Source organism: Bombus fervidus, chromosome 12 (assembly GCF_041682495.2).
Source record: "Bombus fervidus isolate BK054 chromosome 12, iyBomFerv1, whole genome shotgun sequence".
NCBI classification, from domain to species: Eukaryota; Metazoa; Arthropoda; class Insecta; order Hymenoptera; family Apidae; genus Bombus; species Bombus fervidus.
The window spans coordinates 6,714,542-6,728,925 of NC_091528.1; the positions used below are offsets into that span (position 1 = coordinate 6,714,542).

Below are 14,384 nucleotides of genomic sequence, written 5' to 3' on the forward strand. Positions count from 1 at the left end.
GCTCACATTTCCATTTATCACAGGAGTTGCCCGATCGTGATTCACTATCAGATTGTTCTATTCTCTCTTTAAGCCGTTCTTAAAGAAATATAGGTTTCCCTTTTTCGCTTATGCGCTATTAGCAATCTGACTTGTATTCTATTCATTGGATCACGTGGCGTGTAGTTTCGTAGGAAGCCGGTTAAATTAAGTTTAGTTTATTTTGATATTAATGAGTTTTTAGGAAAATAAGTACAAAATGGTTGAAGAACAACAGAAACGAGTCGAAGAACATACTAGCAAAATAGTCGAAGAAATTGATAAATCAATGAGAAAAATGAAGGTGCTTTGAATTTATATTATTTTTAGGTTATATCGTGAAACACACGCATTTGGAAGCTTTTATTGTTAAAAGAAATTATGTACATATTAATATGAAGTACATATGAAGAATTTATAAAGAATGATGGGAAGAATAAATTAGTAGACTATATAGAGAATTTGGTATTCAATTTTAGGGTGATGCATATAGATGTGCTGCAATTTGTTGTGATAATGAGACCTATAGTATACAACGAGTGCAGAACTGTGTAAAAAATTGCAATAATTCACTGGATCAAGCTCAAGAATATGCTAGAGAAGAACTAGAAAGAGTTCAAGTACGTTTTGTCGCCTTTTTTCTTTAAATGAAAAGTCTGCAAATCAATAGAATATTTAATGAATATTATTTTTTAGAATCGATTACAAAGGTGTGTTATGGATTGTAATGACAGAATAAAAGATGCGGCAGGTCCAAATCCATCACAGCGTGATTTGGAAAAATATAGTGAAATATTTGATAAGTGTGTAACAAAATGTGTAGATAATTATTGTGAAATATTACCTACCTTACAAAAAACAATGAAGAATGTTTTATCTGAGAAGAAATATCAACAGTAACATAAATAAAACTAATGAATTGCAATCTAGAGATAATAAAGTTATTAGATACTAAACTGCCAATATTTTATGTATATTGCATAGAATTTTTTTTAATTATATATAAATACAATTTTTAGTACTACTTTATAAAAATATCCGTCTCAATAATATGCACTTTAATTGCTTTTAAATATAAAAGACAACTATGTGTAAACAATATTTTGTACACAAGGAAATAGTGAACATAATGAATTTTATGATTATTGTATTTATTAATTAATACACTTGATGATTGCAGTGGTACATTTTCATTTCTCTTTTTATTCTTTTCTCTCACTCGCTTTCACTCTCTCTCCCTCTCCCTCCCAGCCTTTCTATTTTGTTCAACGTAATAACAAATTCTGTGTTGCAATTAATATCATTTCTTTATTGTTACAATAGACATTACGCTTATTGCACACTTTTTTCATGATATAAAACCTTTCCACCACTCTCGCTCAAAATACAAAATAATCGGTCAAAATATGTTGCGTAAATTTTGTTCTAAACTGTAGGTAATCTGCGAATAAATTGTTTAAATAATAATAATTTAAATATAAATATCAACACAACATAATTCAATTCTTTCTTCACGTGTACAAGTTCCTATAAAATTAGCCATTGGGCTTAGTATTCATTTTCTTTCGTTTTTCTCTTTCTGAATCATTGTAACATTCAATTCTTATCATAGCTGCAAAGATTAAGGTGGCTCAGTGCACTTCTTGTGCAATGTAAGGTATGAGCGAAGTGACTCATTTTTTGCAATAAACAGCCCTTTGCTGATATGCAAACTCGCAAAAATTCGACGAGAGTGATTACATTTCAAGTAACGACACAACTCGCTTATCACCTTTTTTTGTCTTTTTTTATATTTTTTTTCTTTTTTTTTTAATACGCGTCTCAAATTCCTAAATGCGACTCGTACATGTGTCGATTATGACTCAATGTCGTCAAATGGAATGGCATGAGTGTTTTTTTTTTTGTTTTGGAAAATGTCAATTTTCTCAGATGTCTCGAGGTATAAGTGAATGCTGCGGTATTTATTTCGCACCTGGCGTCGCACGGATTGAGAAAAAAGGTCTATGTAACATTTTGTATCCCAATCAGTCAGACTCTTCGGACTAGATTTTTTTTTCTTTTAATAAGATTGAGATTACGCGTTTCTTTATCAAACGCTGGTCATATGTGAATAACTGTAGGTACATCTGGTAGAAAAAGAATTGAAGGTACAAGGTGAATGTAAGTTATGGCGCTGTGGCAACAAATTTGGCCAGTGCGTTTCGCCCTTATGAAAATTTGAATTCCAATCGTTCGCGCATTATCCTCTTTTTCTTCTTTCCTTTTCGTAGAAACTCAATTAAATTCGACGATGGTACAAAACAAGACAAGTACCTACATATTCTGCTTTAGATTTTGAGGTAATCAGATATCACAAAATACAAAGAACAGTAGTTAATTTTTTTAGGAAGTTCCTGCGTTTTTTAACGGTGCAAAAATTGGAAACGTTGGATGAATTTTGTTTTTGAAACCGATACATAATTTTCTCCATACAATAAACTTGAGTCATAAAAATTTAACTAATAGAATTGTCAAAGCAGAATAGAAATCACTTTGATTCACCGTTAATTAAATTGTAACTTATTTTAATCTCAATTAAAGAGCAAAAAGTCACTTTTGTTTACATCACAGATAAGTATTTGAAAATACCCATCCTCATTAAAGCCCAATGCGAAACATATTAGAGTACTGGTCAAGTTTGCCGGAACACCTATTCGAAAAATTCTAAATAGAACTGCGTTTCTTGGTCCTATCCTAAGCTATCACCGATTGTAAATTAGTTTCTTCGATCTTCATTGCTTAATTAATATCGTGTTTAATTGTGCACCTGCAGAATGGAACATTTCAAGTATCCTATCAGCAGGTTCACCGTACTATATGCCTATGATCGCGGAGCAAAACAGTCGTTTTCGTAGCTGTGTGCAACTAGTTATTCTTTTTTCACAATCTTCAAGATTTCTGTGTGTCTCTTCGTTCTTTGAAATAGATCTCAAGTTTCTCAGAAAATAGTATGTAGTTGTTAACAACATTCTGCACTGTATATTAAATTATAGGCGTTACGAACTCGCTGCGTTGCTTACCGTATCATTACCGCAACATCGCCTAATATGGCTGACATAAGGCTTGACCCCGTCGTTACGAACTTTCCCTCTACTTACATGGATATTCAATTTGTACTTTGAAATTGAGTCAACTATTTGTTTCCTTCGTGAGCTTTGGTCGAATTCAGTTCCCACATAGTTACTATGCAACTTGACACGAACAAAGAAAACTTGGATAATGCTTACTATGCTTACAATGCTTACGGAGAGGATGTACTTATATACTATTTTTTTGGATATTACACATTGATCAGTTCGAATAGTTACACAGGTGCTTATTGAAAAGGCAAAATAACGTTTATTGGGAAATTCCAGTCACTACATGGTAACTGTTTCAATCAAAGCACAATTTTAACCCGCTTATAGAAATTCGAACGCCGCGGGCAAGCCTTTCATTTCAATTAAATAATAACTTTGTTAGCCGACCTAGCTAATCTGCATTTAAAAAAGAAACATCAAACAACTAGGAAGAAAGACTACTGATTTTAAAGAAGAGAGTGCGTACTTTTAGGTAGAGTAGGTAAGTATCTTTGAAGTCGATTGAATACGTGAGAATCTTCGATATATTTTATAATTTTGAACTTTGTCGTTTGGCACTCGAGCCTTGAACATCGCTTATACATATTTTATAATCATAAAATGCGTCAAAATTACATAATGATTTTAATGACGTGAAAAAGGAACCATTTCAAACATTTCTCTCCCTCCTGCCCTCACTAAAATTTTTATCAAAAAAAGAATAATAAAAATTTCCTATGTACTACTAATTGTTCACTAAATCACAAGTATAATGCGCAACAAATAACCTCATCAACTACGAATGACTCTCACGCATTCCTCAGGCTCCTATCACGAACATGTTCTTTTTTTCCTAAACGTTGGGGCTATGATGACCTTTTTTCACGTTAGAAAAGAAACTTCATTGGAGCATTAAAAGCTCCAAAGGAAAAAAATATCGAAAAAAAATATAGTCGTCTAGAAAGTAACAGAAATAACGCGAGCAACCCCTTTGCTCTTCGGTTTGCTTTGCAGAAAACCAAGTCGCGCTTAAAAAAGGCTTAGAACACACTTTGAATATCGATCCCTGTAGGCGAATGAGACAACTCGCATCCACTGGTGCATGTATTCACCCGCTAACTCTAAAAAGAAGAACAACACCGTGTTCCCTACTCTCGCTCGCGTTTAACATCCCTTTTATAAAATAAAAATGGAACATCTCGTGCGTTTTGAAATGTATCGTTAACTGCATTAAATACGAAAAGATAAAACATTTCTTAGATCACATAATTGAAATTTACCACTTTCAAAAAGAATTTTATAGCATTCGTAATATTAAACGAACGGATTCTGTTATATTAATACAACTTAACGTCGCGTGACAATCGAGTAATTTAAAATAATATCTTGTATTTTTAAATAACCATCATTTTCTTAAATTTTAGTTTAAGTACGTCGAGGGATCATTTAACATTTGGTCGTTACCATCAAGAGATAACGAAATATCATCGAAGACCTACAACTTCACTTTTACGCATCTTTAGTTTACAAAATGTGCTTTTGGTTTTTTTTCGAGTTATTTCAAATAGCTGTTTTTTTTTTTTTTTTCAATTATATAACTGGTGCCGCACGAGTCTTCCCTTCTTAATGTTTCTCTTAAATCTCATAGTATGTTGTATGCGCCGACCGATAGCTAAAATTTGAGTCACATTGTGCACTGATAACTATACATCACATGTAAATCTGTGACAAGAAAAAACTAACGAGCTAACAGAAAATATACTAAGCACTTTTAGAATATTAGCGAATTAGAAAGTGCTATTTTTGCGATCGGTCCACGCACAAGATATACTAATTAATAGCTGCTCCCAATGTGAAAATAGTAGAATTCTAACATAAATCAGATTTGCCTACATGGATCATCTCGACAACAATGCCTTTGTTAGACTTAGTGTTTCACAAAAGGTTTAATGGTTTACCAAAAGGTGTAACCGCCTTCTGTTCCCCCTCCTAGGAAATTTTTCTTTTGTGATATAGCCACGCTGTGACTCGCCATTGCAGCTAGTTGGGCGGCATTTGGAACTGTTGGGGGTGGTGGCAAGACAGGTTGTGAGATACTATCAAATCGATTAGTAGCATCGAATCCATTCTTCAAAAGAATTTAACAAATTAGTATGCTATATATATATATATAATAACAAAGAATATGGAATAAATTTTAATTACTCACAGGCATCACAAGTGTAGGGGGCCTAACTGGAGGCTGCATTGCTGCTGCAGGGTAATATGCTGCAGCTGCAGCTAATGGTGGGTAATATTGCAATGGTCCATATGCAGGATAACCCGCTAAGTATCCTGGGTATCCTTGACCATACATTGGTTGATACATCTATACAAATTAATTACAAAGTTCTGAAGAAAATTTCTAATGTATCAACACATTTTGCTTAGATGATGAATGCAACAAAGTCCTCACCATCGGATGAGTAAGAGTTTGATCATATGTCGGCGGCGGTGGTCCTTGCGCTGCATAAAGTTGTGGTTGATTAGGAAATACTCCATACGGTGCGGCACCTGCAACTATATTGTAAAATTCGCATGTAATCGGATCACTAAAACCTGACGGAATCGACACATCGAAACACAGAGATGATTCTCTTACGTGTACTACCGTAGGTAGCAGGCTGTGCCGGCGCAGGGACAAAACCTGTTGGTGGATGAGGTGTCACCGGGTATGCTGTAACACATGCAATGGAAAATGCAAGTCCGTTCAGTTTGTTGGCCGTAGGTTCGATCTAAGCCAACGGTACGTGGTACCACTGCCAGAAAGGATAAGAGAGAACATGAATTATCAAACAATAGGAAACATCGGAACTCTTCATTCACTTTCAATCCTTTCACACTATATACTTCACAAGTTCCTTCTTTGTCTCCTATTGATCGTATAACTCATATCCTCAGCATCGAAACGTTTTTGACGCTAATCTTTTTCTATTGTACATTATTACTAAGAAACTATTCTTCTTCCATCTTTGATTAAAAATTGAATTCTAATGTATAGAATGCGTCAAATACGTCTTGATTCCAAAAGTGGTACTCCCACACCCAAGTATATCTTACACATGACATACACCGTTTTTATCAAGGTACTATTCAAAGCTCAAACAATGTTAGTCACTAAATAATGGTGAAAAGAAATAACCGAAAAAACGGTATCGTTGCCTTCTTGTTACCTTTAGAGTTTACAGCAGTTTTCACAGTCTTATATATTCATACAAGTGGAGAGCAAATGTTGCAATCGAAACGTGTCAAGAAAAAAAGGAAATCAACGAAGAAACTAATAATGCATGTCCGCGTAAACTTCAGTGGTACAAGACAGGCTTCGTAGTAAAAACATTTACGGCTCTTTCGAAAATCCATCATCCATCAGTGCTTCCCTTTTTACATAATATCTTGAATAATATCAGTGACGCATAAAAACACAGAGGGTTGTAGAAAATTTGAATTTCTGGGATTCTCGAAAGAAGCGTAGTTGAAAGCGAGACACTTGAGAATAGCTTAGCAAACTATACTTCTGGTACCTTAACTGTGAATAAATAAACAACAGCACGTATATATATATATATGTATATATACATACATATATTATATATATATATATATATATATATGTATGTTTGAAATTTGACATGGAGCAATCTGTGGTACATCTTGTCACTAGTATAATTAAAATGAAAAAAAGTCTCGGACAATGTTTTTTATTTTCTGTTTGTTCTTTTTCTTTTTAAAGAAACAAAGAACCGCGTTGAAAAAAAAAGAAAAATAAGAGAAGAACGGGAAGGTTCTTCGTCGAATTCTTTTCACCTTCTTGAAACATAATACACAGAAAAGTTATACAAACAAGTCTAACAATACAGCCACTACGGGTGTGATATGTAATGTTCGACAGTCAAAAGAATCGTCAGGCAGTCAGTCAAGAATTAAAAAAATATTAAGAAAAAGAAAGAAGAAGAATAACAAGAATAAAATGAGAAACTATTCTCAAATGAAAACTCGCGTTAATCGACCTACCTTTACTTCTAAACTAAGATATACGAAACCGATCTCAAAGCAAATAGCGTTACGCAATCAAGGTAAAAGCCAAATACATTCGTCTAAATAGTCGAACCTCTGAATATTCATGAACTGATATTAAGTGTTTGAAGAGTTAAATGCATCAGATGATTTCGATTGAAAAATGTTACTTTTCAGCATCTGTCTCGTATCTCATAGGAAAATATGCAGGGGAAAAACCCTAATTTCTTCGATTAGTTCTCCTGATATTGAAAAGTGTCATAAAATTTAAAAATAAAGATATAAAGTTCTCGACAAATTTGCAAACATGTTTGAACACAGTTATGAAACATTCTGGTTCGACTAGATCAAAAAAGGAAATAAATGACAAAAAACAGAGCTAAAATAAAGCCAGGAATAAATAGGGTAAATGGATTGTTCCAAAAAGTGATGTTAAAAAACAAGCCCAGTAATTAAAAATCGATTAAGTGAGACGGAATTTTTTTTTCCTCTTCTCGTTTTTTTTTTTTAAAGGTAACGGTATAAGTAATCCAATTAAATTGAATTCTCATTCGAATTAACTAAGAAATCGTCATTGCTTTCGGGCGGTGAATGTGTAATTTATACAATGAGTACAGTGGTACGATGAAAAAGGTATACATATATATATATGTCCGTAATATGTACATATATATATGTATATGTATATCAAGTTCCACACATTCAAAAAGTTGTGACAAGATTCAGCAAACCACAAATTTCTGCAAATATCCATAAATAAAGATCAAACATGATTAAAAGTTCTTTATAATTGCGTAATATATATTATTAATTGGGCGCTGTTCGCGTAAACATTGCCACGAGCAGATTTTCGTCATCGGCCACGTTCAACTCTCATTTTCGTAAGCAAACACGAGAACGCCCAATTTTCATGTTTTTTTAAAAGTAAAGACTAAATTATGCCCTGTTCCATAGCCATTTAACATACGCAAAGCACACACAAGAAATATGTTATTCTCTTATTTCTTTCTTTTAAAGCAATAATTATCTCCATATTAAAAAGACAAATGCAACGCATATATGCTTCATTTGTCATTCGAAATTTCTTGTTAATGCAACAAATTTTGAACGTTAACGTAGATCTAGAACGCGTATGATAAATAGCTCAAGCCCAGTAGCAGTGGATGGACATGTTGTACTCTAACATAGACGTCAGCCCACACCAAATTGTCCATGATAATTGAACACTGGTCCAACGCATGGAAACGAGCACTCTCCTCAAATTATGTTATATTGCACTTTATACAAGCCTATGTGTAGGATGATACCGTTTCCTTCATCCTCCGCGTAACTAGAAGCATTCATACAGCTTGTGCATTTTCCCATTTGTAAAAGATGAGGCTCGTTATATCCATTACTTAGATCAGCCTTCAATCGAATAATAAATTTATGTGTCAGTGCCACGGTGCAAACAATCATCGAATCCAATAACAATTGATTATAATATTAATATGCTAGTACGAGTTTACTGGGTAACTTGAACAGTGTTCTTTCTTTTTTTTTCTTTCTTTTCTTCTTTTTTTGCTTTATATTCACCTAATTCCTTTCTTTCCCTTTTCCCTCTTTCTGCCTCTCCCACTTTTTCATCCCCTTTCTTTCTGCTCTTTATTCGACCCGCCTTTCTCTCGTACACGCACGCATTCCCTCTCATCTCCTGCTCTCTGTTATTACTTTCGTAACCTAATTTGTCCCAATGAGCATATTCGACCTAATTTGCCATCAGAACCAAATGGTCTATCGCGTTTTACCGCTCACGCGAGAAACTGGGCGAAACCTGCCCATTTTGTTTCATTATAATCGCGATTCATCTATTTCATTCTTTTTTTAAACTAGACGATTTTATTCATCGAAATGCTTCGGTGGAACAGTTTTTGTGCCTCAGAGAACCCAGCGACCGAGGAATGATCGAAGATTTCACTTTCACTGTATTCACATAATATTTAGAAGAATCTTCAAAAGCAAATATTCTTTGAGAAATAATAATTATATTGAAATTATTGAAAATTATATTAATAGTGATAGCTTAATTATTATTATTCAATCTCTATTAATTGGTCATTTTCATAAAAGAACATAATAATGTACTAAACTAAGATTATTTTCAATATATAACATGATCTAATTTTATTAATCTCATTTTTCCATGTTTCTGTTCAACAAGGTGTATTTAAGATCATTTAAAGATATTTCTATATTTTGCTCAATATTTTGATATTTTGTTCCACTTGCTGTAATCTCAAGAACATCACTGTACAAGAACAATGTTACAAGCTTTATCATCAGGTGATATCTATTCATCTGCTATTCTTCCCTTGGTTTCTAGTCTCGATATAGATTTAATCGACTTTTTATCGAACATGTCTAGACCGCTGGGTTTAAGAAGGTAGAGAAATTCTTATATTCACAACTCTCGATGAATATCGTTGAATACTATATCATATTTAAGCTCACTATTAACAGTATACATGATATATTCTGCCAAACATGCACATGCAACTCAAAAACGCTCGAGAGATTCCTATGACCTTGTAGCAACAATCCGACTGGACCAATTTCTTAATAATTTCTCAGAACTTTCGTTGAAGGAAGAAAAGCAATTTTTATAGATGTTAATGAATTCGATGGTTTGTTCACGACAGGAATAGGAACGTCTCTGTGTCGTGTCTAAAAGACCATTTATAAAATTCCTCAACTACACGATTAAAAACCGACGAAAATAATTCGTTCGATTCCTTCTTAACCATTTTCTATCTTTCTTCAGAACAGAATGTTACAGTTTATTCGTAAGAAAAGCTTATATCTGCAAAAAAGGAAAGACATCGACCATTAGAAAGTTAAGAAGGCAACGAGCGAAGGCAAACATAAAAGATAGAATTATGAAAAAATCTACAACATGTTATGAACATGCATTACGTTAAAACGTGCGAGCAACTTCTACACGAAAAAAAAATTAAATAAGATATATTTATATTTTTTCTTTTCTCGATCGTTTTTTGATCGGATATGAATGAAGGAATAAAATGTCTGTCATCGAAGAAGCTCACACGTCACGCATCTTTCTAGCAACGCATTCCAAGCATGCAAACTAAAATACAAATATGTAAAAAATGATCAAAGCTATGTATATATGTATATATTTGCACACAAAGTAGGTAAGGAGGCAAACAAACATAATTTCGCTCTTAAATTTTTTTTCGTTACATATTACATTCATCTAAAAGATATCTATGAAACACGCTTCATCGTTTTATTTCTGTTATTTTTACTCGACGAAGCATGTTTTTATTTTCATGTCATTTTTATCAACTTTTCTTCCTTTTATAATTTGATCATGATTTTATTACGTTCCTTTCTTTTTTACTTTTAAAGTTATTACCGAGGGAGACAATGTTTATTTATAAGTTACATATATGAATGTATACATACTATACATTTTTCTTTTTTTTATTTGTTTCTTTCCAATTAAACGGAAATAAACTAATGCGCTACTATTATCGAAGAAAGTATATTTTTCCCTTGTATATCAACTACAAGTAAATACATGCAAAACTGACCACAAGTTTCATCTTTCATATCATTAATTAACTTCTGATTTATTTCATCATATTATTAAAAGAATAGAAAACGATAATTATCAAGTATTTTAACAAATATGTACTTATTTTTAGTGTTTCTTTTCATCCTGAGAAACTTGTAGTCGGAATCAAAGCAACATGCACTATTGTTAAAAGTGAGCTACCAAGTTTCTATTGAGTAAAAATATTATAAATACGCTGAGCTTAAATACAGCATTCGTGTCCACCCCGTTGACTCACTGTGAAATCTTGCGACGCATCATTTATAAAAGAATTTATTTACTTTTTTGCATTCTTAATTTATCCAAAAAAAGAAACGAAACCAAATATTGTATATATACTGTAAGAAACTTGAATTCTCTCTTTAATAAAAGCCACAAGAGATACAGTGAGTATTGAAACAAAGAAAATAAAAAAAAAAGAAAAAATAGAAAAAGAGAAAAATAAGCAATCAGCCAATACCACGATTTCATTACGAAATAATTGTACACCCATATCAATATCTTACGTTCATATTGATTTGGATATATAGCAGCCGACGTCTCCAATTCAAAAAGTATAACTCTCTGATCATGTGTCAAAACTTATTCACAAAAAGACTTACAAATACCATTGATGATCCTAAGCGATCTCTGTTTACGAGGGTATTCGTTTTCTAATATCGCGAGATGACAGTTTCGCTCAAAACGCCTGCGATAAAACTTTTTACGCGATCGGAAGAGTACGTATCGTTGTTCAACTATATACAAGCGTGCGGTACTCATACACTACGCTTCTGTTTTCTTTAGATTGGCAGATTTTCAACAAGCAATCTCTTAACACATGGAACGGATTTTTCGATCCTTTTAATACCTGATGATCGTGGATTAATAACCAACGTAGGCCTGGAAAAATGAGGAAACTGGCATTAGTCTATCAGGGATTGATTTTAATTCACGCGGCATTCCCACAATTTTCTCACGATATTTATAAAATATATATTCTTCACATGATTTCCTTTTATAGTTTTACAAACCAGGCATTCCACGATCTCTTGGTATTACGGTTAGCTAATAAAGAAATTAATGATAAGAGGAATATTGGAAGGGGTTGGAGACAAAATTTGATCGCTTGAAACATCGAAGGCGGGAAAATAAGGGTGATTCGATGTTGAATATTTTTGTTCGCTTTCTTTTCACTTTTTGAATCAGGAGGCGCACGGTGCGTTTATATCTTCATATATATATTTGGTAGAATATATATATATATGTGTGTGTATGTGTGTGTGTATACGTAATATATGTTGGTATATAAACACGTAGTGAGTTAGGTAATATATAGAGTAAGGTGAGGTTAGATACGTGGCTTAGGCTGCGCGAACGCCGGTCTCCGAAGCTCCACCTACTGACTGGGATCAAATCGTCTTTGTAATGGTCCGCTGCAAACATATTGACAGCCACAACTGTAGGCGCTATCCTTCGGTTTTTTAGCGGCTATACCGTCACGGTAATATGCTCGCAGATTTGCACCAGTATAATCCTCAATTTCTCGTTGTAATCATTAACGGTGTAATACTGATCTACTTACAGACTAAACTTTTACACATCCCTTAAACGCTATTGCTCTGTAATCATACATTTGCCTTAGGAACAGAGCGGACTGAATTAGGAATAATCACATAAGTGTCCGAGCTGTTAATTAAGTACAATAGTAGATTACTATAAAATCATGTAGTCATGGTCCAAGCTGTACGTCAATTAAATATTTCCATCAGCACGTAAAAGACTTGGAAAGCCAGTAGTAATATTAAATTACATACCTCACTCGTACGAGTTATTAAACAGCTTCTTTATAAAAGCTTCTACTGAGCATTATAAACAATCTATATATACTGATACATTTTTGGAGGTTATGGAAAAAGATAACTTAAAACGCTCCTCTATGGAATCTATTTTATGATATATCAATTGAAATTAAGACATCTCATAGATGTGAAAAAATTATAATTTGAAATTAATGTTTGATGACTCTCTTAAATATATAAAATATTTTTTAAGGTATAACGAATCTTAATTCATCAAAATTATATCATTCATGTATTTTAACTATAAATTAGAAAAATAATATAATTATGTCAGAACAAAATTATCCATTATTAACCTTAGTATATTTATAAGCACTACAAAATAAAAAAAATATAAATGGCTTCCAGAAGTCTGTTGTATAATATTACACAATCTAACTTTATTTTTTACCTTCTTTTCTTAAAGCATCAACCGAAACTGAATTATTTAGGGAAAATTGAATTATAAATTACAATATTAATGTAGATGTATATCATAAAAAGAAATATTATTCTTTCTTTGCCATGGCAATGTTACCAATGCTTTTAAGTTCCAATTACCAAAAAATATAATCTCTAATAAAAGGCTTGACACAACTTTTGTGAAATATGAAAAATATTTATATTCTTCTATTCAGAGCTCGATAAAATTTAAAATTTTTATTTTCAGTAAGAACGCCATAATACATGATAAAATTTAGTAATAATGATATTTTTGAGCTCAATAAAATTTTTCTTGAACGCGTAAAGCGTACATTATTCGTACATGTATACTAAATTCTTGAATACATACAGTAGTTTGTGGAATGTAACATAGAAATAAAGTTACATGTGATACGAAATTAATAATATTGATAACATTCGAATGAAATTATATCGTTTTAGATAGCATACGATTTTTAATAAAGAGTCATCGTGAAAATTATTCAAGACGAACTTTGGAAGCCATTTTGTATTTCCCACACACAATGCGGTATTGATTTATCTGTCACTGGGCAGAAATTCAAGTTTCTCTCATCGCATTAAAACGAGACTTTATATGTGTAATAATGGTACGAGTCTCGATCGAATTTAAACGTGCACCATTCTTCACAGGTGTCGGATAGCATTGCTAACATAAAAAAAACTCGTCGTCGTACGAGTGACAAGTGGTATTCTCGACTTGAAAACACGAGATATTCTTAACGTGTATAACACATATTGCTAGTCGTATTACACGATTACGATATATAGTTACCTTTCTTGTCGGTCATTATTGCTTAATGTTTCACAAATTCTAGAAAAAAAATACGTTATTCTTAATTAAATCACCGATTTAAATTACAATACTGAGGAGACAAGCAACGGCTGTGACACTTGACGTACACTAGCGCCCTTTATTGAGCCTTCCCGTGGCTCGCTCGATGCTTCGCTTCCATTGGCTTGGATCTTACATCACGCCGTCCAATCATTACAAAATAACCCGCTCATAATTGGGCGGTAAAAATTCAATACATTTTATTGTATAATCCTTTTTCCAGTAATTTAATATTAAAGCAAAAATGACTTGGACATAAGCCTTTATATCTAAATCTAAGTAAAAAGATTTCATAATAACTTTTGGAATATCTTTTGCAATAATTTTTTAACACGAAATATTTGAAATTACACTCGATCATTTAAAAATAATTATTATTATTCAAATGTTCGGAATTTGAAAAACAAGCTTTTTTTATTCGTATTTGTCTTCATTTCATATTCCATAAATCTTGAACAATGGCACTAATTCTAATTTAATAA

At 32.7% G+C, this 14,384-nt stretch overlaps 2 protein-coding genes and 1 long non-coding RNA gene across 8 annotated transcripts; 1 reads left to right on the forward strand and 2 right to left on the reverse strand.

The window, feature by feature from the left end:
* The first annotated feature begins 104 nt into the window (after positions 1 to 104).
* LOC139993248 (protein FAM136A) lies at positions 105 to 2,043 on the forward strand. The gene is made up of 3 exons (XM_072014807.1): positions 105 to 322; positions 498 to 638; positions 715 to 2,043. The coding sequence occupies exons 1-3, from the start codon at positions 239 to 241 to the stop codon at positions 916 to 918; spliced, it is 429 nt and encodes a 142-aa protein (XP_071870908.1). The 5' UTR covers positions 105 to 238; the 3' UTR covers positions 919 to 2,043.
* LOC139993246 (DAZ-associated protein 2) lies at positions 1,153 to 14,002 on the reverse strand. 6 transcript variants are annotated; one of them, XM_072014800.1, is made up of 6 exons: positions 8,745 to 11,597; positions 5,758 to 5,832; positions 5,572 to 5,675; positions 5,326 to 5,484; positions 5,075 to 5,244; positions 1,153 to 4,237 (listed from the first exon to the last, which is right to left on the reverse strand). In XM_072014800.1, coding segments are annotated over exons 1-6 (624 nt in total). In that variant the 5' UTR covers positions 8,860 to 11,597; the 3' UTR covers positions 1,153 to 4,236. The 6 variants fall into 6 exon arrangements, with proteins under 6 accessions (XP_071870901.1, XP_071870905.1, XP_071870903.1 ...); XM_072014804.1 differs by lacking the exon at positions 8,745 to 11,597 and adding an exon at positions 13,843 to 14,002 and having other exon boundaries at positions 1,153 to 5,244; positions 5,767 to 5,832; XM_072014802.1 differs by lacking the exon at positions 8,745 to 11,597 and adding an exon at positions 13,843 to 14,002 and having other exon boundaries at positions 1,153 to 5,244.
* LOC139993253 (uncharacterized) lies at positions 12,257 to 13,836 on the reverse strand. The gene is made up of 2 exons (XR_011801343.1): positions 12,582 to 13,836; positions 12,257 to 12,453 (listed from the first exon to the last, which is right to left on the reverse strand). It is a non-coding gene; the product is annotated as an uncharacterized lncRNA (long non-coding RNA).
* Positions 14,003 to 14,384: the final 382 nt, after the last annotated feature.

Coding starts and splice junctions, on each gene's coding strand:
- LOC139993246 (XM_072014799.1), bottom strand. CDS start 8,859: ATGAGAGGGAATGCGTGCGTGTACGAGAGAAAGGCGGGTCGAATAAAG. Junction 5,833..8,744: donor AAGGGAAAGAAAGGAATTAG/GTGAATATAAAG, acceptor CATGTGTTACAG/CATACCCGGTGACACCTCAT. Junction 5,676..5,757: donor TGCTACCTACGGTAGTACAC/GTAAGAGAATCA, acceptor TTTACAATATAG/TTGCAGGTGCCGCACCGTAT.
- LOC139993248 (XM_072014807.1), top strand. CDS start 239: ATGGTTGAAGAACAACAGAAACGAGTCGAAGAACATACTAGCAAAATA. Junction 323..497: donor AATCAATGAGAAAAATGAAG/GTGCTTTGAATT, acceptor ATTCAATTTTAG/GGTGATGCATATAGATGTGC. Junction 639..714: donor AAGAACTAGAAAGAGTTCAA/GTACGTTTTGTC, acceptor ATTATTTTTTAG/AATCGATTACAAAGGTGTGT.